The following is a 26,971-nucleotide window of genomic DNA, read 5'->3' on the forward strand; positions in this document are numbered from 1 at the left end:
ACATGATGGCGACAGGTCTCTGTGCTCCCCTGCGAGGTGCAGCCTTTGCACAGAGTGATAGCACTGTTATGGTTAGTGATTGGCTTTAAGTCGGCAACCGATGGCATCGTCACGGTTACTGATGGGATTACCAAGGTAACTGATCACTTTGTCATGCAGACCCGGGAGGAGGACCCAGTATTTATTCCCCTGCAAATTGTGTGTGTGTGTGTGTGTTTGTGCGTGTGCCCTTTTCCCAGGTTAGGGATAAACAATGTCAACGGCACAAGGAGGGAGGTAAATGAGCATTCAGGGTGATAAGTTGATCTCCAAATACGTCCTGAAGGGCCGGGGCGACTGTTTTCCCTGACCTCAACCATGCGCTCAGAATACACAGTCAGTCGAGCAAGTAAAAGCACTGTGTGAACTTAAGCACTTCTGTATGAGAATGTGTGTGAGAGTCAATATAGCGGCATAAGAGACTGATTAAAAGACTCTACTGTACTTGTGACTGCTTTCCACTGGCTCACTTCTAAAGTGTTATTGATCACCACAGTTTGCCTCTGGAGTGAATAGGGCATCTCACTTATCCTCACCTGAACACGGAAGGGACACGCAGACTTGCACAAACACAAGCTAGCACGTATCTATTGCCGCATTACTTATGGTTACCAAAATAAGGTTCCAGAAAAAGAATCATTTCAGGAGTTGAAAACCTTCTCGTTCTGCCCACACACCTTGCTCATATTCCTCCTCACCAGATATGGACTCTATTGGCATCTCAGGGACCATAATGCTTTGCTGCACTGCTTTCGCTGGACTTTTTTATTCATTTGCAGGATGAGTATTTGCCTCAAGCAGATTCACCTGAATAAATCAAGGATCATAGCGTTGTGGCACCCCAGACTGGGCTAAATTGGGGCCAGATGTGTGTTTGTGTGTGTTGTTGTTCAGCCACTAATTGGGCTGTGTCTGAATGGTTTTTTTTTTTACCCGTGTATGTGTGGAGCAGAGGGCCAATGAGGGTGGTGTCGACAGTTTAATGCCTCCACTGAGAGAAAAAAAAAAAAAAAAAAAGGTTCAAGGACAGCCTGCTCTCCCCTGATCACACTTTCTCTCTTTCGCTGTGTCCGTCCTTTGCTTCCCTCCCGTCTACCATTTTCACCCACTTTTTCTTTTTCCTCCTGTGGGATATTTAGCAATGCATTCACTGCGCTCCATTAGGAGATTCCACCCAACACACACACACACACACACACACTCCAATTAGTGTCTAAACCAGAGCCTAAGAGCAATTAGAGCAGGCAGACATCCTCTAAGCTCTTCTGAATTCCTTCAATGTGTGTGTGCGCGTGCGTGTGTGTGTCTGGCACACGGTGTTTATCCCCGTTTGTGTGCCGGTCTGTGTCCGTTCCAATTAGGTGCAGCTTTACCTGGCTGCAGGACACTGATGCCCAGCAGGTTGGACGTGCGGTTGGCTACTTTGCTCCAGCTGTTGTCGTAGTTCTTCCTCCACAGGACAGCGGTGCACTGGTACTTGCCCGCCTCGCGGCGCCCCGCCCGCGTCACCGACAAGCGGAAGTTGGTGTTGGAGTGGGAGCGGTCCACTGTGGTGCGGGTACCCAGCCCCAGCAGCTGCTCCCCCCACTGCAGCGTGCCCTCGCGGGTGAAAGTCACCAGGTCTTTGAACTCTCCCCGACCCTCGTCGCCAGCGTCCGGGCCGGCCGGCATGAAGCGCCAGGTGACGGAGGTGGGGACGCGGGGGTTGTGACGAGGCTTCACCAGGCAGAGGAGGTCAAAGGAGTCTCCGAAGGTGACGGACGGCGTACGGGACGAGGCCGACACCATGAAGGAGGACTCTGGATGGGGGGGGGGGGGGGGGGGGGAGTGGTGGAGACAGAACGTGAGGAAAACGGCATTTCTGATTGTATGTAATTAGAAAACACAGTGTGTGTGTGTGTGTGTGAGAGAGAGATAAGAGTCTGTTCTTTTGAATCCGGAAGGAAACAAATACAGAAAGACTTTACCCAAAGCGCACTGACTCTCAACAAGCAACATTTTTCTCTGATCGCATCTCAAGACAGACATGTAGCTTATGCACATGCATGTCGTACCTTGCGCTTCTGTCTCAGTCGCTGCAAAATGCAAAATGAAATGAGAGGGGGGGATTTCCTCTAAGCGCCGGTGTTCGATCTACGTCCTGCTCCTTGCCAAGTTTTAACCACTCTCATTAAACTAAAAACGTTCAGCCCAACACTGTATGTTTTTGCCAAGAGAAACTACACGGGACAGCGCCGAGGTCGGGTCCGTAACCCTGCTGTGACTGATTCAGGGCATTTCCCTGAATGCGAATGATTGAGCTTGAAAGTGAGCAGTACGCCTTCACACGGATAAAACAAAAGACAGAGGGAGGAGAGACGGAGATGTCGGAATTTTTGAATTTTTGCCCGATCAGATAATTTATTCCCGTGAGAATTCTGCAGATTTCTCCATTATATTCTTGTCAACACCCACTGCGCTTTGTCTCCGTCGCTCGCCCCTCTCTCTTCGCCCTCCACCACCCCCGGTGTCCTTCAGGGGGTATAATCAATGGCTTTCTGTCCAGACTTGGCTACTGATGGGACAGCTGCCTGGGGACATCATTCTCAAACAGACAATAACTCTCCCTGCGCGCCGCATCCATCCATCCATCCCTTCATCCATCCCTTCATCCATCCATCCCTTTCCCTCACTCTCTGTCTGTGACAGAAGTGATCCATTTAGACCATTTGCGTGAATAACTACGAATAGCTTTGTTTGGTCCACTGTACAAGGTTGAGACTACATGGACTCGTGCGTTGCACGCACTTCTCGCCACAGACACCCTCAGGGTCCCTTCAGCTGCACACGTGACTCTCTAGCAAGCATCTTTGTCTTCACCGTAGCAACAAAAAAAACACCATTCCCAAAGGATATCTCTCCCTCCCAGGCCCTCCAAGTCGTGTGAGCGAGCACAAGCAGTCCAGAAAGCAGGCTGTGATCTAAATTAAGGTGCAGCGGCTATATATAATATCTTTAGCTCAAGCCGGTTGAAGCACAATCTCAGAAGGAAACTGGAGAACCACTTTTTTCTTTTGCCCATTAAGTGCGAGGTCTAAAGAGGAAAGACAAAAGTGGCAGAAAACGAAGAGCTGAAACAGAAGGAAAATAGTTGCACGCGTCGACCAGAAATGAGGTCGGAAGCTTGAGTGAGAAAAACGATGACCAAAATCGGAGCCGAAGTAAAACCCACACATTGACCGTCACACGACAGCAGGCGTTAGGAGGATCCTTTGATCAGCCAGCACGGAGGAGATGTTGAGGAGTGTAACTGAAGAGAGACAAGCTGCTTTGCATAACGCGGCCCTTGTTCTTCAAACTAATGTTTCTGTTGTCGCCCAACTTAACAAATGGCCCAAAAAAAACACGACATCTCTTCTCTGCAGCACCGCTGTGTGCTGCTACGAGTTAATCCGTTGGTTGCGCGCGCGTGTGTGTGTGTGTGCGTGCGTGCGCGTAGTGAGTCCCGTGCTCCTGGTCTGCCAGCTTCTCACTGCTCCGCTCCAGTGACTTCCTCAGCCGGTACCGAGGATGTTCAGCTTAACTCGGCGCTGACAGAGGAGACCCACAGACTGTGAAAACACACGACCGCCGCATTTCCAATTCGAATACGCTTAACTAATCCACACACGTGTGTGCGTGCATCTATGACGGGTGCCGCGAAAGCGCTGCTCTCGACGTGTGACCAGGTAGTGTGAGAGTATGTGTGTGTTTGCATGTGTTCATTCACGCACCCGTGTTGCACTAACTTACCAACAGTCCTGACGGTGATCGTCTTGGTGGCCGACTTCTCCCCGATCTTCTCCCAGCTCGCCTCCGGTCCGGCGCCCGTCTGAAGCCACTCCGTCACTTGGCAGCGGTACTGTCCCTCGTCCCCGGGGAGGGCGTTGTACAGGGACAGCGAGAAGGTGTCGGCCCGCGCCTTCTCCGCGCGCACCTCCCCGTAGCTGGAGCGCTCTCGGTAGGAGGGACTGTGCCACACAGTGCCGTCCCGATCGATGGAGGCCAGCTGCAGGGGCGCTTCGGTCGCCTGCGTGTCTGTCCACTGCCAGGCGACGGACAAGGGGCCCGAAGTGGATTGGACGGAGCACGTCAACTGGATCACGTCGCCCTCGAGGACCTCGGAGGAGTTGCTCGATAGCGACGCGGTGATGTTGCTCTCTGGGAGGGAAGACGGGAAAGAGAGAGAAGGAGGTCAGCCTGAGTGGAGAAAGGACACATGAAACGAGACATTAAAAGTTCCTCAAAATCGCGAGTTGAATCCGGGGGACAAGAGCCATACTATCTGTGTTTTAAAACATCAACAGGGGGCAATAAAACGAACTACTGAGCCTGTTCCCCTGGAGTGGAGTGTCACACAGTACTGAGTGCGAAATGCGTATGCGAGTCCTCGCGCCACATCAAAGTGAGAGCCAGGGAGGAGGCCCTCGTGGGTTTCTGAGGGTTCAGGAAAGATCACATGACTCAGGATAAAATACATGGCCGGCTCTACTCAGATTCTCTGCTTTTATCACGTCAATGTCTCGTTGGCCACAAGAGCTCTCTTCGCCCTGCAGGGCCAGTGCTGCTGTCTCTTAAAGATGCGGTTTCTAACTCCCCCCCCCCGGCCAAGCTCTGCTGCTTCTCTGTGTCAGCCTGCCGGCCCTCTTAATAAGCGTTAGCTCTCTGTGAACATATGGAATAGTCTGGCTTTTTACTTCACACTTTTTTCTTACCTTTCATAGCAGTAAAATAGCTCGGGAGCAAAACGCTTTCCTTCTTTTTTACACAGATGTGAAGAAAAGATTGCTGGACAGTTTTACGAGTACATGTATATATATATATATATATATACTCCCTCATTCCTATAAAACTGTCTGGTTCTTGGACCGCTTTTCCATTCGGCACTTTTCTTCACCTTGAACTTTCTTCTAATTTTCACATTTCCCCGCAACAGCTCCTTCCTCTTGTATCTTTTGAACTGACGGATGTCATTTCCTCAGCGCATCCTCTCTCTACGTCCCCCTGCCCTTGCGCTCGTCCTTTCCATCTGCATGACAGAGATTTAGTGCGGCACACAAGCTCGCTCTCCCGCGCTCTCATTGCAAAAGTAAAATCATCCATCAACCCTGATTTGTCAGGAGGTGTTTACCTCTTCTCGCGGTCACCTTTGCCCGCCGCCGACTCATCAACTTTAACCCCCATGTCGCACCGCATTACCAATTCTCACCCAATTAGGGCGACGCAGCTTATCTTGAACGTGCGTGTTTGGCAGCGTGTGCGTGTCCGTTGTGTGGGAGAGATAGCCGGCATGAGGGAACCGTTTGTGCATCAAACACATGCCCGCCTGGCCCCTTCTGCTGTGTGTCATGGAAGTTCACGTACAATAACCACGGCCATTATCCTGTGCAAACCTCATAAACATTCTTTATGGGGCATTACAGGCTTTTGTTGGAAAAACAAAACCTCCCATACAGATCGGTTCCCCGGAGACTTCTGCAGGCTCATTGTTTTAGGTTGATTTAGAAGAGGAGGGGGGGGGGGGTGGGGGGCAGAGCGGTCAGGATAAGGTGGCTCTGGCTGCGTGAGAGGAGATGCTTCTCTGTGCTTATTATGTTTTATTATGCCGGTAGTATCTGCCTCCGCTCACTGTTCCAGTCCGAAGGGACGGGACACACTGTACGTACAGAGAAAAAAAATTCTCAGCAACAGATAAATGGACTGTGAGAAGGTTTTTGGAGTGTTTGATGGTATATTTCGATCAATCAGCTGCGAGCCTTAGCCCACCTGAAGGGGTCCGCCCCAGCTGCACGCATTCATTTAGCCCGGGGAACCACTAAGATGGCACTTAGGGAGCAGGGCGCCTTTCTCTGCTCCTTTTCTTTTTCCACGCATTCATTTCACGGCTGTTAGCTCAGCCTTCTTCAGTCCGGACTCCTCTCCTCTCCATTATCCTACTATAGTGCCCCCCCCCCCCCCATCCCCCCCCGACAAACAGACACACACAGCTCAGCCGAGGAAATGGGAAGGGCCGCGATGCCGCATTACCATCCCTTAGCAATCCACTCAAACAGGAAACACATCAGCATTATCCTTTCCCCCGCTTACTCTCAGTTAACAATAGCGACTATGCAGCTATCTGTTATAGGCCACCTTGGAGGGGGTGGGGGGGGCAGATAGGGGAAAATAGAGAGCAAGGCTGTGGAGGAGCACAGCCTACATGAAGATAAAACCGTTATTACGAGAAGCTCATCGTTCTTAGCGTAATTCACAACTAAGGAGGGGACGGCTAAGCCAGTGGCCTCGCCAACAGATTATTACTCACTGAGCGGCTGGACTGTGATCTGGACATTGCGGGACCTCTTGCCGCGCTCGATGAAGTCCCCCGTGGGCGTCTTCTCCCGCTCGATCACGCGGCAGATGTACTTGCCGGCGTCTTCCGGGCGGAGGTGCTGCAGCTTGAGCAGGTACACGTTGGCGCTCTCTTTGCGCACGGTCATGTGTCCGGCGGCCTCGCGGGAGACGTAGTCGGGGCCCAGGACGGGCACGGCGCTGGGGCCCACCACGGCCACCGGTGAGCTGCTGAAGACCCACGACACCGAGAAGAAGCGCTCGGGGACGTTCTGTGCCTCGATGGTGCAGTGAAGCTCCAGCGGCTCACCGGCCGTGAAGGACCGTCTCTCCGTGCTCACCTGGATGCTGAAGTCCCGATCTGAGTGGGGAGAGAGAGGTGGGAGAGGGGGGTGAGGGAGCCATCGCGATTAGCAAAAAACTGAAAAGAAATCCATGTTGCACACCATTGTGGCTTAGTAAGATAATCGGTTTGTCCAACAACCGGATGCACAACACCATTAAATACAGGGCTTGATTTCAAAGATCGCTTCGATTAGTTTGTCATCTTCTAGAGACGCTTTTCTCTAATGTTTAAAACAAGATTGATGTCTAAATGCAGGCTACATTGATGCCTTTTCTGAAAATTCAATATTCAAAGCTCAGAGAGAGAGAGAGGAAGAGAGAGAGAGAGAGAGAGAGAGAGAGAAACTAGGAAAGCTGGAGGTCACAGAGTGCATCGCTCCGGTAAAACGCTGATCTTTCAGAGATCTCTCCCCTCCCTTGGTTTCACCTCTGCAATAAAAAATCTAATTAAAATTCTCTTTAGCAGTCTGAGTCGGGCGCTATCCTCCTCTTCCTCCTCTTCCTCCTCTTCCTGCACAGTTAGAACATTCATTGCTAACACTGCTAGTGCAATTTCCTCCACTAGGCCACATTGCGTGGGTTGTCTGCGCATGTGTGCTTGTACGCATGCGCACGTGTGCGTGTGTGTTCAGCTTTATTTGCTGTATTAATTTCCAAAAAGCACAGCGTGTATCAGAGACTGCCGCTTTGCCTCTCAGTGATTTGGTCGCCCCGAGCTGTAATTATAAAGACTTTAAACAGACTCACGTGGACGAGTTCAAAGCCCGCCGTTGCTAAAGCGCTTGCTATGCAGAGGAATATAGCGGTGGGAGGGAGAAGGATATTGTTTACACACACACACACACACACACACACACACACACACACACACACACCACGTGAGGTGGAATACTCAGGGCACAAACAGCATATACTGTCAATCACAGCAGGAGATGTGTAATTGTTGCTGAACAATCATCAATAATACTGTATTGTTTTTTAATGGCGATCACCGTTAGCGCACTACATGGATTTATAACTATTCACTAGGATGCTTGATTGAATCCGTCCAGCAGCAGTGCACACGTAGATGTCCGTAAGGTGAAGGGAAAGGTCCATATTGCTTGCTCTACATACGAGGACAGCAAGACCTTGCGTTATAGGATTAATTGTGAAAGAATAACAGTAACAAGTCTAAAAGGGCTGTGACCTGATCCGACAAGGATTGGTTAGCACTCAGCATCGCGTTCTGTCCAGGCCGTTTTCAAGGGGAGGGTTCAGCTTAGAGGATGAAGAGAGGAAGGAAAAAGGCCCTACAGGTCATGCATGTGTGAGGGTTTAAAGGTGGAAACAAACTAGGAGAAGGACTAAGGAGGAAGTGGGCAATGGAGACAGTCGGCGAGGAGAAAGGAAAATGCCATGATGAGACATGCCAGAAAATGAGAGGTGATGTGAGAGAGAGAGGGGAGAGGAATGAGTGAGAGAGCGAAGGGTACATTAGGATTCCGTCCGTCGCTCCTCTCTCTGACGCTGGCTGGGGGTTATTAGCGAGTGACGGGGCCGTCTTGAGATCCACCATCTTTTATAATAGGAGCCTAATGGAGGAACTGCTGCGCCCTGAATTATCTGCCCGTCCGTCCGTTATATATGCACACCGCCAGGTGCAACATCTGATACACGGCTTCAGCCTGAAGGTATTGATGTTGCGCCCGCATTACGCATTAAGCAGGTACACGAGTAGCAATCAAAATGATCCACGGGCGAGCCGGAGCCCTGGCGCACGCCAGAGACCAACGCCGCAGCGCCGCTCTGATGCAACAACACCTCCATCCATTATGGATCACAGAGGCGACAGAGAGTGACGAAGGGGAGCGAGAGGGGAGCTCTTTGGGCCCTGTTTGTCTCCCCCCTGAAGTAGCGGCAACAAAAGCCTGTTCTGCATGGGACTTTTCCACTGCGCTTCCCGTCCGCCCAGCACCGCCCGGGGCACCATCAAGTCGTACCGGTCCACAGCGGACCAGATGCCTCATGGGGAGAGGTGAAGCGATTCCACTTTGATTGTGATTTACCGGCACGAGACGCCAGACGCCGCGCGCCGCCCTGGTGATTCGGCTAATGTCAAAGCGGTTCATCACACTCCATCTCCGTTTGTGGGAAGCACACAAAGAGGTTCTATGTGTGCGCGATACGGAGCAGTGGGCGTGATGGGGTCAGGGAGGGAGGGAGGGAGGGTACAGGAACACGCGAGGAGCCGTAGAGTCGTCTTTGTTTCCGGTCCAGGTCTTGACTCGGATAGCTTATTGGATCATCGGCCGAATCATTCGCCAACAAACCCCTTCTTTCTCCCTCATGTACGGTCATTGTACAAGCCTACGACACGCAAACCCTCCGTCTGCACGCCACCCCTCGCTCCCCCTCCCTCCCCCAGTTTGTAATTCCCCTCCTCCTTTCCATTAGACAATCGCCTCCTTCAGAGTTGGCGGCCGCACAATTCCTCTCACTAATTCACTTAGGCACGGACTAGAATGGTCTAATTGTTGAGAGAGAAAATCATTTTGGGCCACTTGTTGTCTGGAAAATTGTACACGTCGGAAGTCATTCAGCACATCGCCGCCCCGTTCAAACGCCCACGCTGCCTGGAGCCGCCTAACTTATTCTTCCGTGTGCTCGTAATGTTGCTCATCAAACAAGACAGAAACACAAAAGTCGGGGAGTCTGCGGAGGTTCGGCTAAGCCCTTTTTAGCAAGCTAATGAGCTTAGTGTGAGAGATACTGATCAGCAATCAGAGGACGACGGCTCCCGTGCACATGTGGGTGACGTAGAGCAGCATCCTTTACCTCTCTCTACCCCCCCCGCCCACACACACACAATCCCCCCCGTCTACTCACCAGTGGGCTGGACGCGGAGCTGCGTCTTGTCGCTCTGCTTGCGCGTCATCCCGAACCAGCTGCCGTCTGCGTCCTGAATCCACTCGGCGGCCTGGCAGTAGAGCAGCCCCTGGTCCACCGGCTGCAGCTTGTGAATGGTCAACCGGTAGGACGTGGCGCTGGTCTTGTCCAGCCGGAGGTCCCCCGCCGCCATCCTCTGCCGGTAGGGCCCCCCCGAGCGCAGAACAAAGTCCCTCGACAAGGTGACCAGCTCCTGAGGGGCCGCGGCCGGGTCCTCGGGGGAGCGCAGGTACCAGCCCACGGATAAGTGCGTGTGCTGCAGCGTGGTGTGAGACACCTCGCAGGTGAGCTGTAGCGTGTCGCTTTCCACCTTGGACAGAGTCTGCGCCGGTGCCGTCACCGTCAGCGAGTCAGCGATGACTGCAGAAAAGAAAGAAGAGGCGGCGGTCAGAACTCATGTGGTTATGGTTTAACTTCACACTGTACAATTGCATCTTAAACGTTTTTGACCAACGCATACTGAATACACAAGCAGCGACTGCAAACTGCCCGATATATTCATCCGCTCCACCTGCAGTACAACCAAGAACAGAGGACGCGCTTGAGAAGGGGACGGTCAGGCGCATCAAGACGCGACCATTTCAGAAAGAGATCTGAACACACTTTGACTGAAATAAACATATGTAGCTTTAAAAAAAAAAAACAAGAGTAAAGGGACTATTTTGGCATACGTACTTATGAGGTGTGCGTATCAGAGGGACTGATTAAAAACCATTGCCCAAGATTCCAAAACCTAATGAATGACAAGGAAATGAGTTGCCCTCCGGCTGTGATTGGACGTGCGTGGCTGGCTGCAGGCGATTGCCCTCCCATTAGCCTCCCCTCTGGTTGAGGCTGCATTGCGTGCCTTTTGGATGTTGTAAATATACCACAGATATACGCACGCACACACACGCACACGAGATCTCGCTGAAGATCCGCAATACGTCAGTGATTGCAACGGACAGCAGTCAGCCCTCTAAGCTAGGCTGCCATTGAATGAATTGAGCGAGTGTTGCCAGGAGGAGCTTTCTTGCTCTGCCATGTGGTGATGATGACTGTGAGCTCTTCTTAGAAGCCCGAGAAAAATTGGAGTGCTTTTGTGTGGGTTAATGCTAGCAGAGTGCTTTGTCGTGACGTTTGGCTATTGAGGCTCTCGGGGGATTGTCATTGTGAAGACTACAAACCAGTATGGGGTCTGTTGTTCCCTGCCAGTCGGCTGCTATGAAGAAACGTAGATTCGGCAACAAAATAGAAAAAGTTACTCCAGGCATCATTCTCTCAACAAAAAAAACAAATAAAAAAAAGCACACGCTACATGCATCTGCGTGTGTGTCTGGGTTTCAAAACATGAGCCAAAGTGAGAAATGGGGATCGCGAGAACAGAGAAACAGACACCTCCGATGAAACCAGAGATCAGAGAAAAGATGGAGGAGGCGGAGAGGAGCTCGGCTTGACATCTGGTTGTTGGAGGATAAGAAGACATTCAAAGAAATAAACAACCTTAATGCATAAGTGGCAGGAAAGGAAAACGTGTGAAATCAGGTGGGTCAGACAAAGTGTCTCTCTAATGAGATGTTGCATCGCGGGGTACGTACAGGCAGTCCAGGCGCGAATAAACACTTTAAAGCAAAAGCGGGAAGCAATCTCGAATATACCAACACTTTCTGACTGAATACACCCTTGTTCATTACCTTGAGAGATAAACTGTCTCGCGGCGAGGGAGGCGAATGGTAGTCAAGGGCAGCAATAAAACTATTGCGCTGATATATTGGTTTGCTGACTGTATGATGAAATGACTTGCGTGGGAGTCGTAGGCCTGTATTAGTGTTTATAAATAGAGCCCTACTGGTTCGGGCTGCGCAATCAGACCCTGCTAATGTTGGCAACAGTGGTGTGATAATCCCTCCACATTATTGGTACCTCGTATTCAGTGTAATCATATTTCTACCGATATGATGTCGAGTTATTGTTTTGCAAATAAAAGGTTTCCGAGCAATAAAACAGGACTGGTTAGTGAAGTGAGGATTTTAAAATGTGAGAATCATGCAGTCGGTCTGGATATGTGCGTGCATCCGCGGGTGGGCGCCTCCGTTTCTCACATTCTGCTGCAGCCACCTGCATGTTGCAATACGGGTAGATGAAATCAAGCATATTGATTGGTTGAGAGGAAGTCATGTGGTGTACTGTATTGAGCCATAATGCACTGTGCACCTCTTTGCATTGAGCTCAGCGTTCCATATCAGTGCGCACTCAGAATTTTGCGCGACCGTTTTGTGACGTATTGTCTTTACCGAATAGGTTTGAACTTTGATACCTTGGATGAGAATGACTTTTGATGAGTGGTTTGCCAAAGAGGAGAACTCAGGTGGACGTCATGAGCAATGCGAATGAATGAGATCTTGCAGGGATGTTTTCAGACGACGCACAAATAAACGTCGTCTCCTAACAAGTCATCAACGGACCCTTGATGCGAGGCTAACAAACGCGGTGTTCCCAATGCGGTTTGTTGTTTGCATAGCAACAGCCATGCATGCAGGGACTATTTTCTCTAGACTACTGAAATACAATACACAACGTTTACCATTTATAAGGTGGCTGGCAACCGTATATAAAAAAGCAATAATGTACTCGAGGCAGTACTGGATCGTCAATAATGTATAGATTACTGCCTCTCATACCTTATTGCTTAAATAAATTAATAATAATAATTTATCATCAATAAATAGGGGGGGCAGTAACCGCTGCAGGCTGAAGGACCTTTCACGGTTTCAGTGACTTTTCTCCAAAACACCATTTTACTGCCATCGTCTGCCTGCTGACTGAGTTTTCTTAACCGGCCCGAGGGAAACAGCGGGGGTTCTGCCCCGACCGCCCCCCCCCCACCGCTTACACATCACACACACACACACACACACACACACACACACACACACACACACACACACACACACACACACACACACACACACACACACACACACACACACACACACACAGCTGTACCTCTCTGAAACCCAAACACTGGTAAGCGGCAGACGACTTAGTGGGTTTTATTTCGTTTTTGGGCCAAATTGCGAGACGCGTCTTGTGTGACGACTTCGAGCCCATTGGCTTCATACGTCGGCCGCCATTTCTGAAGTTTGAATGAAGTGAGTTTTGCGACGCGTTGCTGCCATTTGCAGTCGAGACATTATATTGCATGACAACCTTTTTTTATGAGAATACAATCCTAATTAATTATTCTAACCATATCACGAGCCCTGTGTTGATGAGCAAATAGTTCTCTTGTAACATTGTGTGTTCGGTGTATGAAAGCAGGTTAAAACAAAAGGATCTTTTTCAATAACTAAGCATACTAGAGCCAGATTCTGCTCCTCGAGGACCCCGTGTTTGCCAAGTCCGCTCCAGCCAACAGAGAGAACGGCAGCCTCGCGTAGACACACTGTTACCACAACAACACACCTACGCTACAACCTGCCATCGCCATGGCAACCCTCCCACACGGCCCTATCTACACCCCCCCCACGCCCACGTCCCAAACCTGTGGTACGGTTTAAACAACAACCAGCCGATTCTTCGTGTCCCTCGGCAAGCTTCTCGTGAATATAATAAAAACTTTCACCTTGTCTCAATACAATCAGTCCCCTGCATACAGATGTGTCTCCATACAGAACCAGTGAGAAAGCGCCAGCCAATCTCCGCATTTCAGAGGGTCAGGCCGGAGGTTGTAAACACACGGAGATCCTCCAATAGCCCCACTGACCTCAATCTGGGAAGGATTAAGATCAGGATGAGATGGCATTCTCTGGCAAACACACAAACACACTTGGGGACAGTGTCTCGACTTATTCTCTCTTGGCCGTAAACCAATTTCAACCAAACCGTAGAACCAAACCCTGATGAACAAATCCTACCGAAAGACCAAAACCTTCTCCCGTTGCAGCAAGTGTGGCCGAGACCTCATGATCGGTGATGAAACGGTTACAAACCCCGCAACGAGCCATGCCGTTGCCCTTGGTAACATATTTCTTCATCACGATACGGATGGGCCCCGTTGATTAGTTTGAGCCACTCTCACACAAAACACCATCCTGCTGCAATAAATAGTTGCTGTGGAGGGTCGGTCACCATCGTTCTCCTGATTGTGTACCCTACGGCGTGATTAATGGAAACACACACACACACACACACACACACACACACACACACACACACACACACACACACACACACACACACACACACACACACACACACACACACACACACATCATTTCGGCTTCTTTGGTGTGAAGCAAATCTGCAGCCACTTTGCAAAGCCAAAAGCTGTGTGTGCAGAAGCAAAATCTTCCCAGCTCGTATTACCATAATATAAGAGTAAACACTTGGGAATTCAAATAACTATGAGAGCACATTCTATACATCATAAATATATTTGGGGATTTCAATGAATGAACTTCATTTCACTCCCAGAGGCAGAACTGCCAAACAAAGTCTGTCGAGGATGATGGTAATGCCTCTTCAGCGCCTTTTCCACCAATTCAAGAAAAAAAAACTGGAAACGTGTACAATTTAACTCAATGAGCCAGTTTGTAATTACCATAATATACATAAATACATTTCAATTAAAGACTGCAGAAGATGGAGTAATTTTCCCCGCTTTGCATCACGCTCGCAGAGACAAGCGTCTTAGAAGCAGAGCGGTTAAAGTGCTCCTCACCGATAAATCAGGTAATCTTTTGCATTTCCAGATGGAGGTGGAGAAAACACGCTAGTGTTACTGCGCTTTTTTCCTGAGCGACACACAAGCTGTCAATCCTTTATAAAGCTTTAACCCTGCGCTCTTCTTGCTCTACCTCATCTGCAATTTATGCTTTCATCTCCCGCCATTTGCGATCTTCTCGGCGGTTCTCATCCTTCGGGCTGGACTTTTAAGTCCAGCCACACATGTGTGGGGAACACGAGGACACAAAAAAACAGAGGGGGGGGGAGATTTTGCTAAGACGACATGGGGAGGAGGGGGGAGATGATGATTTATGCGTGCACAAAAACCTTTTAAAAATCTCTAAAGTGTGCTTGATTATCCAAGTTGCGGAAGCAAAAAGATTTTCCTCACATAAAGGAGGAACCACAGGAAATCAAACGGCTGGGTGTGTTTGTGGAGCCGCGGCTGTCAAACAACAATAATAGGTTTTTTTTTTCTTTTCTTTTTCTTTTTTTAAAACCAGCAGATCCAACCAGCCGACACGTTGCGCTCTCCCAGTTATAGTCGTGGGGGAAGATGATTACAGGAGGAACAGGGGGGGTTCACACTTACCCTCTGGACGTTCCCACCGCCGTAAACGTTCTGGCGAGAAGCAGCACCTGCCCAGCACATGCAGGCACCCACACAGATGGCTTTTTATTGTGTTTGAGCACGTATACGCCTGTGAGCCTATTTGAAAGTATAAGTGTTAAATGCAAATTCACAAAAAATGGGCAGCACGTTTCTGGCAGTGTTGTATATTTTGCTGAGAGTCTGGTGGTGGCTTAGCCTCAGTTGGAAATGTCAAATATTTGGCACTGGCTGCAGGCCAATCAGAATGAAAGAGTCAATGTCAAAGGTGTGTAACAACGGAGCTTTCCTCTGACATATATTTAAATTGCGTGTGCCTGCAGGCAAACTGTAACATACAGTAAGTATGTTACAGTTTGAGTGAGGCCTTTAAAATGATGATCCCACAACACGGCCAATAATGTGGGTTATCTTTCGTACGCGTCCCACTCCACAGCGTTGAAATCGTGCCATAACACCCTTTGTTCCGATGGGAAGCCAATCAAAAAGATTTTGAAAAACTTGCAAATAATTCCTTAACAAAAGCAATAGAGAGTCCAGATACTGGTGTAAAAGGGAAAAAGACGTATCTCTGCACAAAGAGCTAAGAGTCATCCAGGTTTCCTTCAACACTCCCGCACGCTGCATCGAGCCGTCACGTGCGTGCAGGCTGACGGACTCCTAGTGGGCAACTCTTTAACACGTGTGGCTCATTTCTACCGTTTAACCTTGAGATTGTTGTGACCAAAGAGCAAATAGTTGCCATTCTGACAACTTTCCAGTCGAAGGGCATTATCGAGTTTTACCACACATTTTGTATGAAACTGTATGAAATACCATCGAATAAGTTCAACTGAGAGGACAAATCGAAAGCAAGAAAAAAAATGATCAACAAGCGAGTTTACAGAAGAGGCAGCCGCATACTCTTGGCCCTGTATCATATGACATTCCCAATGCTTTTGCCCATCAATGCAGATGGTCAATCACAGCTGACACGATTACTGCTTTTCAGTGCTGCGGCCATAAATAGCTGCGTTTGTGCTTGTGCTCCCACGCAAATGAGCATTCGGCAAAGCCAGAAGGCTAATTATTGTTAATTACTCTGTGAAACTGAGAGGTGCTGAGGGGAAAACAGAGATCTTCAGCTCCACTTCACCCAGTCCAGCCTCACCGCGGCCCTGGACACATGCGGGCGCACGGGGTCAGGAAGCAATAGGACAAGAGACAAACAGAGGAGCTGTGCCCACATCCGTCTTCCTCATACTTATGATCCATTATCCTGCCATTCACATCCTCCTCTCCTTTGTTCTTCTCTACGAGGAGCTTTTGATGAGTCAGAATAAGGCATGAAGAGGTTCAACTGGGAAATTGGGAGAGAGGAGGGTGAAGTAGGAGGGAGAAGAACAAGGTGAGGACGAAGACAAAAGAAGAAAAAAGCAAAAAAAAATACAGCACTCTTTTACTTCATGCAACAACCCGCTTCCCACATTTGTCGTGATTCTTATGCAGGAAATGCAAAAATTCTCTTTCTGTAGCCGATATCTGGTGAGTGTACTTGTCATTCTTGCTTTGATGCCCTAAATTCATGCACGAACACGCACCCCGAATAACACAAAGCAAGCACTTTCCTCACGAGACTGGGGAATCAAGCAGGTCTTCATTCGAAACAACCACGAGCAACCAGTAACGCGAACTCTGATGAGCCGAGGTCTACAAACCATCCCCAAAAGGCTCAACTGATAATCAGGAAAGGACACGGAGTAAAAACTAGAAAAAGGGGGGGGAAGGATGGTGCCTTGGAGCCCCGGAGGAGACGAGAGGGAGTCCTCTTTAACGGAGAAGAAAAGGAGCGAGCGGAGCGCTGCGGTGTGGCTTCTAGGTCCGCAGCAGGGGGTCCATCCATAATAGAACACAGAGATATGATCGGCGCCTGGCACCTTACAGAGCCTCAGATACACGCACCACTCCTCACATCTGCCGCTTTCTGCGCTTTTGCATATTCATGCAAGGCAGGCATGAAGACAGCGGCGCATTGTACGGACCCAGTGGGGAAAACGGGGGCGCTGATTAGGTTGTGATGACAAAACGTTGTTTGTTAACACGACTTCCTCCTGTGAGTTTAGTTAGGTCTGTTTTTTGTGTTTTTCGCACCTTATTTTTATCAGCAATGTACAGAACCAAGTACCCTGGAGTTTCCATTCCCTCAAACGCTCGTGTGCTCCAGCCACTATTGACTAGGTCTTGATTCAATTCAGCTTTCCAAACTCTTTAAATGCAGCGCATCACTCCTGCGTCACATGGAGAGACCCCCCCCCCCCACCAACTCCCCCGCTGCACAGGCTGCCGATAGCTGCTGAGCTCGGCTTGGACAGGAGGGGGTTAAACCAACTGCCAATTAGGGATTAGGGATTTTACTTAATATGATTTCCATCCATTGAGGATATTGGGAATAAATAAATATTGGGAAAAGTAGATTTATTTTTATTTTAAAAAAACTGTAATTATCAATTAGTTAAATGTAATCGGAGGAACCTTTTCGATGGGAGGCGTCGTGCTGATAATGCCTCTGTACGCCTCGCGCTTAATGAGGAAAACAGCACATTCATTAGTCTGCATGCAGAGAGTGGTGTGTACTCACTTGGAATTATTTTGAGCCAGATGCTGTCACATATTTGACTTTGACACAGCTAATGTTTCAGTCGTAGAGGCATAAATGCCACTGGCAATTTTCACATTGCTGTTCGGAATGACAAGTAAATGTTTCATTAACAAGTCATATCCATCAATGTAAATAAAAACATGGGACTTCTTTGCGAGTGCATAATTAACCTTAAACAGCAGATTAGATACATTATTTGGTCATCAACAATTGTAGAATTTGTTGTCATTGCAATGAGTTTTTATTAAATGCTGGTCAGGTTTTTCCCATAACGTTGTGTTCTCTGTGCCGATGAATGCAGCTATCCAGTGTTTATAATATGAATATCAATCCTGCAGAAAAGGCCAAAGGTCGAGGATGATTCTGAATCTCATAACACCAAAGCATAAACCCCTTTATTCAAAACAACAACATTAAAACAAATGTGTCCATTATTTGCTTTTTAAAATGAGGCGCTAGCAGTTGAATTTTTCACACTTTCCCATTTGATTAAAGAGGCTTCCGCGTGGTCAGATCCGAACGCCGCACGTCCAGTCTTCTGGAAATGTGAGAAGAGACAAAACAGAAATAAGGGAATGGATTCGGGGCTGAGAGGATATGAGAGATCCTACAGACGGCGTTATGAGATTTTCCGTTAGTGGCGGTGAGGCCCCCTGCTAATGGAACATCAGTCCGAGTGTGTGTGTCCTGCACTATAAGGAAGGAAGGAAGGAAGGAAAAGGACTCTTGATTAAATAGAGTACTCTTGAAGCATCCTTCCCCGTCTCCTTTAGCCTCTGTGCCATTTTCCTCCTCAATCTACGCCTCCCTCCCTCCCTCTACACCTCTCTACCACATTATGTTCATGTTCTCCTTAATAAAAGGTAGCTTGTCAGCATCCAATTATCACTTACTCCACTTTTCTCAGCCTCCCCCCTGCAGCCTGTCCTCCCCGTGTCTTTGTACAGCGACTTGCATGTTTTATCGAGTGACAATCCCTCTCAATCCGGCTTGTATTCCACCTGTCAGTCAAACAATGACCCCGTTGCAGCGTAGATTTAGTTTTGCTATCTGAGGGGGGGGGGAGAATACAACTGGTAAAGGGAGCAACGTCTGCCCCGCGTGTACGAAAGGGAAAGCGGCGTCGCGCTGGGCCCCTGTGGCGATTACAGCTCATTATACCCAAAGTTAGAACGAGAGCCACATCACAGAGAGAAAATCTCTCCCTCTCTCAAACACTCTCAGCTAGTCCGGCTTGAGGGGACAGCTGCTCTCTGACACGCTCACAGAAGTAGGGTACCCGCAAGTGACCGAGGTCCTCTGCTCACAGACATTTCCTCCAGACTCGGCTGCACTGGCTCGTCACGCGCAGTCCCCAGAGCGGCTCCTGCTTATTGACAGAACGTTTGTGGAAGAACACACGCCGGGTTAATGAAAAATGAAAATATTGTACCGCGGCGTCGGATGGGATTTCGTTATGCGCCGAGCTGCGAAATGCATGGTTTAGAAGACTAATGCTTTCAAAATGATAAATAAAGCATCAGCAACAACAAGAAGCGGAAGCGGGAGAAGCAAAGGAAAGACAGATGGACCCGGCGAGTGAAGCGCTGCGTCGTTGCAGCAGGAGTACGCGCGGTCAAAAAGGAGGAACGCTGCGATAAGAAACGCACCCGTGGTGAGAAGAGGCTTTTAAATACGAGGCGCTGTTTACGCGGAAGGTGGAAGAGGACGATTTAACACTCAACTGAGACGCACGCGAACCCAGGCGGGCGCGCGAACACGCGCGCACCACCTCTCAGTGAGGCCCAGCCAGGAAATGAGCCTGAGTGAGTGCGTTGGGAAGATGGAGAGTAAGCGAGAGATTATAAAAAGGCAAAGCGTGAGAGGAGGGAAAGTCTGAAGAGAGGTGGGAGTATGAAAGACAAATCTTCCTAAGAGCATTTGAGGAGAGCTGTGCGCAAAGCTATCGCTCACCGAAATCCTTTACAGCATCAAAGATTTGCCCATCGTGCCTAAACACGTGAAATATTCCATCCACCCCGCCCCCCACCCGCTCTGCTACATTCCTCTTCTCGGCGTCGGGGTTTCACATCCTCCGTCTGCTCGTCCCCCCCCCAAAATAACTTAAATTACAGCAAATACCCGTAAAGAGAGAAATACATCCAGATGCCACCCCCGAGTGTGTCGGTTTGTCTTCTCCATCGCTCCTGTCCTGGAGGTTGTTAGCACATGTGCAGGTTTGGCTCAGACTGCCAACATCAGCATTAACACACACAAACAAACATGCAATGACCCGTCTACCTACTGCTCAAGCACACAAATGCACCATCACTCTCTCTCTATACACACACACACACACACACACGTCAACGTGTATTATGCTTCTAATAATACCGGAGGTGCAAGTATTGAAAGTAATAAGCTTCAGCTCTGTGCTGCACTTACTGTCCCTCCCCCTTATTTGTCTGTATAACAGGAGCTCCCACCGTCTCCCTTCATCCCTCCATCCGTCGCCACGGCCCCAGATGGCGAAGCATGGTGACCAATTAAAGACTTCCCTGAGGACGGCACCAGTAACGGCCCCAGCCATCTGACCAGCCCCGTGTGCGTGCGTGTGTGTGCGTCTCCAAGAAAACCTTACAAAACATTTCACTGTGTTTTAATCAGCACACAAAGCCTCGTCCTCTTGCTAGTTCCCCTTGGCTTCTCCACAACTAAAAAAAAAAAAAGAGCAAACGGCAAAATGAGTCCAGGGAACTCAGTGATATAAAACAGCCCTTTGTATTATGCATGAGCTCAAAGCGACGAGCTCTAGAGTACCACTTCGTGAGGGGACATTGCCGAGTGGCGCAGAGTGTGGAAGCTGGCCAGAGGTGCGCAGTGTTAGCAGGTGTGCGTGTGACGGTAATCCAAACAATCGACTGTAGCTAAGCGAGGTGGGCAGCACTCAATCGCCCGCCACCCGTCCAGCCGGGCAGCAGATAAGGAAGCAACTGTCTGTCTGAGCTGCCAGCCCGGAGGGCAATTAGGCATATGCCAACTGCACCCCCAGCTGACACACACACACACACACACCATCATTGCACCCACGTCCCAGGGTGGACCCCCTGGCACCGGGGCACAGGTGGCAAACATATGTCTGCTTTCTACCCCACAACTGAAGTTCAAAGTCCCCGCTAAGGCTTGTCTGATATTCGTGCGAGCGCAGCGTTGAATTCCGGACCACAGATTTTGGATCGCGGCGTGTCCCTGAGACGAAGCGCGAGGCCCGTCAGCTCGCCTTGTTGCCGCTTCACCAAAATGAGTTTAAGCTCCGAAGCGTCTCCACTTTAACTTTTCAGCGCAACACCAGCGCTGGAAAAGAACCCCCGCGGCCGGCCCTGCGGCCCGCACTCTAATCCATTAGATGTTTTAACTAAACCTCTGCTTTCCATTGCAAATAATGAGGCTGTGATTAACGACGTGGGCGCGGTGCGAATATTTAAACCGGTATCAACGGCCCCAGCTGACAGGCACATGTCAAGAACAGGACGGGGAGGGGGCGGCTTCTCTTGGGATTTACTCCGCAATGGATCTTACATGGAAAAGTATGGTTGCACTAAATAACGGACCTCTGCATCGTAAACAAAGAAAGTCCCTCCAAAAAAAAGGCGTTAAAATGTCCCACCTTCATCAAAAGAGGCTGTAAAGAAGTAATACGGACATTTACTGCAGCGTTTTTGTCATGTGTTGCCGTTTGATTACCACCCGATGGATATTGAACATTGTACCTGCTGCCTCATAAGCTGCCTCTTGATAGGGTTCAATAACCGGTGCAACTATGCAACAAATCAGCGTGCAGGCCAATAACTGGAGTGCTGCTCATGTGCTCGTGACCGTGGCCAGCTGCGTTGCACAAACAGCTACACCAGCGCCAACCACTAGTCTATTTTGCAAAAACAACGCAAAACTAAAACACCTGCCTGTTCGCCTCGAACAACACAAACAGCACTCGTCTCCACGGCCTTGACAGAGCGTGCTTATGTGTGCAAGGCAGCGTTTGTAACGGCTCCATATATTTTTAAATAACTCGGTGGAGGAACGAGATCAGTGCGTCTTCTTGTAGATTTGAATGTGTGTAAATGGATTCTGATGTGTGTGTGTAGTTGCGTCCGTGTCAAAAAAGTGTTCTCCATTGTATAGTTTGAATGAGGAAAAAAAGCTTCAGTCCCCCTTGTCCTCAGATAAGACTTCAAGGAAGCCGCCGACATCAAACCATGTGGCCGCCCGAGTGTCCTGGACCACACTTCACAACCGCATGAGTCCTGCAGGCCATTACACGGAAAGCTCCGCTCCGTTCCAGCACGCGATTTAACGACATGGGCACAAACACTCGTTAGAAGCGCATCCGTTCGCATCCATATTCATGCTGAATTCATATTCAAACTGTGGCCGTGTTCTGTTAATCTCACAAAGAGGAGGCAGCAGGGGCCCCCGAGGGTTAACGCTTAGCTAAGCTAAAGAAATCAACGTTTGTATAATGGGCTAAAAGTCTTTAGCCCATTATGTTAATAAACACATACATTCCCCCCCCCCCACACACACACACACACACACACACACATATATACGTATTTATCATTAGCCTAGCTCAGGTAGCGTGGGCGGGTGGATAAGTGACAACCATCCATCAAAAGGGAAACCACCAACACGTGTGTCTGTAGGCTCTTTGCACAAGAGCCGTGTGCAAAGCTTGGGAGCGAGGGAGAGGGGGGGGGGCAGTTTAGAAAACCTTCCACAACCTGAAGAGCAGTGGATATATTTTATGTTTCAACATCAGAGGTCCATTCTTTTTTTGGCAGACTGATCTTATTTTCAGTGAGTTGTTTTTTATTATGCTTGCTGTCACTGAATTGGGACAGTTTGCCACAGCGACACACAGGAGCCCGTGTGAGTCTGTAGTTGTCACTTGCTGTTGTTGATGATATTAGCCTTGGTGGTGTGTGTGTGTGTGTGTGTGTGTGTGTGTAAAGCGTCTACAGCGGCCGCCTATCCAGCCTCATTCACCCGGCTTTCCCCATAAATATTTATTAAAACTGCCTAAAATCTTCGTGAGGCCTTGTTAGCATTAGTGTGAACAATTCAAACCTGGAATACGTTTGCTTTGGTTCCACCCACACATCGAGGCCTTGAACACACCACGGGTTTCCTTACAGCACAGCGCGTCTCTCCCTGCAGGACCGCGGCGCATCAAGGTGTCGGCTTGGCCCCGCTCGTCATCGCGTTTCATTCACCTCACAGCCGCTTCTATTCAGCCGACGTCTGAAGTGATCCGCTCGGCTTTCAGAGCCGACTTTCAGTGCTGTTCAGTAGAAAAGGGGGCCTTCTGGTGAGAGCCTCGCTCCGACTCAATTATTCTGTATTCGCCTGACTGACAGCTTGCTTCACTGTGTGACTGTGATTCTGCACGTGCAGACGTGCGTGTGTGTGTGTGTGTGTGCGCATGGTGGGTCCTCGCCGCGGTAATGTCATTGAGCAGGAGGCTCTGGTCGCTGAAGTAGATGAGATGTGCTAGGAAATGGCAAGCCAGACAGAGATACAATCTCTTTCCATTTGGAGTCCTGCTCGGTCCGCGGCTTAAGGCCAGTAACGTGCGTGCACACACATGCGCACACACACAAAAAAAAAGAGCAGAGCTGGGAAGGTAATAGTAAATGAAACAGAGCGGTGATGGCGAGGGCCGGAGAGCCGAGACAGCTGGAGAGTCTCTGCGAGGAGAGACGAGGGGGAGTCACACACAGGCCTCTGCTTCCAATCAATGCCAACGGACGCAGATACACAACTTCCCTGGTCCATCCGTTTACTCTGCATCGCTCCTCCAGTAAATCGGACCAAATCTTGTCTTTGACCACACAATGCTTCCCCCCCTGTGAGTCGTCCTCCTTCCTCTGGCTTTATTCAAACGCTGGTTCAGAGGCTGCGTGCTTTATTTCACCCCGGGGCTTTTCTCCTGTGACGAAGCTCAACAAACAGCTGTATTGTACAAACGCATACACCTGCATGACCAACGGCAGCTGGCGGCCGAGGCGTCGGGGGCCGCAGCGGATTGGCTGCGGAGCGCTGGATCGATTGAGCGAGGAGGGTTCAGCCGATGACAGACAGAGAGAAGACGAGGGTCCCGGCGTCAAACCCGTGTGACAGATGGAATGTGAGACGACATCGCCGCATTGGGTCCATCTAATGAAGCGAGGGAGAGGAGTGAAACTCCCGTGTGGGAAGGAAAAAAAAAAAGAAGGCGAGGGGGGGTGATGGGGCACACAAATCCGACAGACACACACAGGCACAAAATAACGCTGATCTCAGCATGATTCAGCCCTTCTTCCTCGGTATTTAGGTTTGGCAGTGCACAGGCTCAACTATGCTGAAACATTCAAAAACTCCTGTTCTGTACCCCACATTCAGTCAAAAGTGCTTTTTGACCTTGAGCAAACTCCACTAAAATGAACGCTATGAATGTAATGAGGAACAGGGACTAAAGGAATGCCGCTGTTTGTTCTCAAAGCGATTGGCCAAAAGGGTTTCCTTCTTCCTCAATTTAAATCCCGACAGATCTCCAGTCTGCTCCTTCTGTCTCTTTCTTCCTCAGTCTCTTCAATTTGTGCTGGCTAATTGCATTTATAACTTGCACGGCCGTTTGTAAGTGCATTAACCTTAGGAGTCACATCAGGCAGACACTATTTAAGACGCAACCCCATTGCGCCGGTTGTATTGTGGGTAATGCCTCGGGGAGGTGTAACCAATCACATTGCAGTCGAGAGGAAGAGCTCATCATTTATTGGTCTCACACACACACTCCGTTCAGCGTCGCCCCGCTACCCATTTCCAACACTTCAGTCCCCATTCCTCTCTTTTTCAATTTCCTCATCCCTGCCTTTCCGCGCCATCCATCTCCTCCTCCTCCTCCTCGTCTTGTCTTCAAAACTTTTCTTTTCCCCCGGTGTCACACATGTGAAGATGAACAACGGTGTTCTTTTTTTCTTGTCCAGTGACGGTGGTTAACAGAAAGAAACGCTTTTGTTCTCCGGCTCCATCATTACTGTGTTACTACAGGAATGGAGGCCTGCTGCCAAACGCCGAGGCGGCGATCCGTACATCTGCCAGCCCGCTGACTCCTGTGGTGCTTTCTGGGACAGTGAGGGTACATGTGAGCTTCACGAGCGAGAGCGGCGTGATGCTCGGCCCCGGCGAGGGCTGGCTGGCTGTTCCGCTGGCTGTTGGCCGCGCTCGCGCGCAGGCTGGTGCGTAGGATAAGGACAGCCATCATGGCCGTGTCAGGCTGCTGTCCTTTTATTCTGCAATCTGATGTGTAGGAGGAAGTCAAAACACGCTAAACAGAAACGCACACATAAATGCTCGGCTCAGTCATTTTAGTATTTTTTTTGGAAGAAGGAAATCCTTCAGCATGTACAGTGACACTGACATGAAACTACGCCCGAGGCTGAAATAGCATGTCAAGGTGGGGCGGCACAGACTAGATGTTTTACTCCCAAACACGTTATAAATATCTGGCGCTTGAATGCTCCACTGTGTTGCCGAGCTAGTCACCAACTTTGTCGGTCTGCCTGCTGCTTGGTGCCGAGCACGCTGCCTGCAGCTGCTGAGAAAGAGGTTGATGAGACCAGTGAGGCTGCACCGAAACGGCTCAGCTGTGAGCTGTGAGACCATGACCTGAAATACGTGATGAATTGCTTTAGCGCTGAGGAGAAACGTAGAGTCGGGTGATGACTCCCAAAGGGTTTTGTTACTACCAGATGTCCCATTACACGCAAATTTATTCTGTATCTAAAAATATTGGTTATGGGCGACTCAAGTACGTGGGCCAACATTAATTACATGGATCCTTATTAGCTGCCTTCAAACCGTTCGATATCTTTTGGGGAAAATCACAGCAGAAATGTCAAGTCGAACCTTTTCTGCGCTGGGGAATAATGATGTTGCTGCATCTCTGCGACTCTTTGATTATTGGACATAAACCAGTATTTGTGCTCGGACTATTGCAGGCAACATTGGCACTTTACATTTTCACTTGATTTATCCAAATTCAGTATGACAAAGATGCACACTTATGTTGGCAGGCGACCAATCACATCCACTGTAGAGTCGCCTGATTCCATTTGACAGACGATGCAACACGTGAAAACACAGCGTCAGTATAATAGTAGTGAGTATCAAGGGGAACGTTGTTCCGGTGCCTCCTTCTCTGCTGAGAAGTTCCACAATAATAATCCTCCTTTGCCATTTGAAAGAAACCCATCCTTGTGAGTAAGACTTCATGTGGCACTCAGGACAGATTATTGTGTGGCCTTCTATGCCTACAATTAACCTGACCACCCACCATCTCACACACACACACACACACACACACACACACACACACACACACACACACACACACACACACACACACACACACACACTCTTCTGGCTGCCCTTCTATCCAATATCCTTCCTGCCATGTGTCCCCAACAATACTCCCCCTGCTTGTGCTTGTCCTTTGACATCCCCCCTTGAAGCACATATTTTCAAAGGCTGCATCAGCAAAGGTTTTCTTCTGTACAACGGAGCAAGAGCAAATGGGAGAAAGGGTCCGGGGGGGTTGATAAATGGGGACGGACGTACAGATGACAGAATGGAAGAGGAGAGCGGCAGAAGGGGGGGAGGAAGGACAAGGTATCATTGTTTGCCCAGCGAGATCCATAGGAGGGCGTGCAGCTGCTGGGGGTTTCACAGACAGAAAAGCGGGGGGGAAAGACCCCCGCCGCCTGCTCCTGACTATAAGAACCTGGGCTGAGTGGTTAGAGACAGAGAAATGCTCAGATAACAGCTCCCTCAACACCTCCGCTCACATGCATTTCTATAAATACTGCGCGCTATCTGCAGTGTTTTACTTGGGGCCCTGCGCCTGAGCCCCGCCCCACATTCAGATCATGCTGCTCGGCGAGAAAATGCAGCGCCAGAGGCCTTGAAAACAACACGTGTTCAATGAAAGCAGCAGATAAAATCTAGCGTAAAGCAACTTGACCAGCCTGACCCGGAGCAGACCTAAAGGAAAGTTTTACAACCTTGGTATTGCTCTGCTTGCAGGGACCCTCACTGAGTGCAATAGGGAGCAAATCATTTGAATTGCTACCCACCAAGCACACTTGGTTTGCACTTTGACCCCCTGAGAGAAAGGTGATTGTCAGAAAAGGCATTGAAGCTATGAAGGGAATGCAGTTTCTATCTATGTGTGACAGCGGAGTCTTCAGCACCGCGAGCCTCCTGGGTGCATCCATGTAGGTCTCTGGGAGAAAGTGGGAGGGAGGGAGAACTAATGCCGATGAAACAGTCACACATCC

At 49.5% G+C, this 26,971-nt stretch overlaps 1 protein-coding gene across 2 annotated transcripts in view; it reads right to left on the bottom strand.

Annotated features, from left to right (window-relative positions):
- igsf3 (immunoglobulin superfamily, member 3) overlaps window positions 1-26,971 on the bottom strand; it is a 57,961-nt gene that overhangs the window by 13,737 nt on the left and 17,253 nt on the right. For both annotated transcript variants that reach the window (XM_040202437.2, XM_078090375.1), the window contains exons 3-6: window positions 9,601-10,020; window positions 6,362-6,748; window positions 3,811-4,218; window positions 1,413-1,838 (exon numbers count right to left, since the gene is read on the bottom strand). In XM_040202437.2, the coding sequence (XP_040058371.2) occupies window positions 1,413-1,838; window positions 3,811-4,218; window positions 6,362-6,748; window positions 9,601-10,020 (1,641 nt within the window). The remainder of the gene's footprint in view (window positions 1-1,412; window positions 1,839-3,810; window positions 4,219-6,361; window positions 6,749-9,600; window positions 10,021-26,971) is intronic.

Source organism: Gasterosteus aculeatus, chromosome 16 (assembly GCF_964276395.1).
Source record: "Gasterosteus aculeatus chromosome 16, fGasAcu3.hap1.1, whole genome shotgun sequence".
In the NCBI taxonomy this organism is placed as follows: Eukaryota; Metazoa; Chordata; class Actinopteri; order Perciformes; family Gasterosteidae; genus Gasterosteus; species Gasterosteus aculeatus.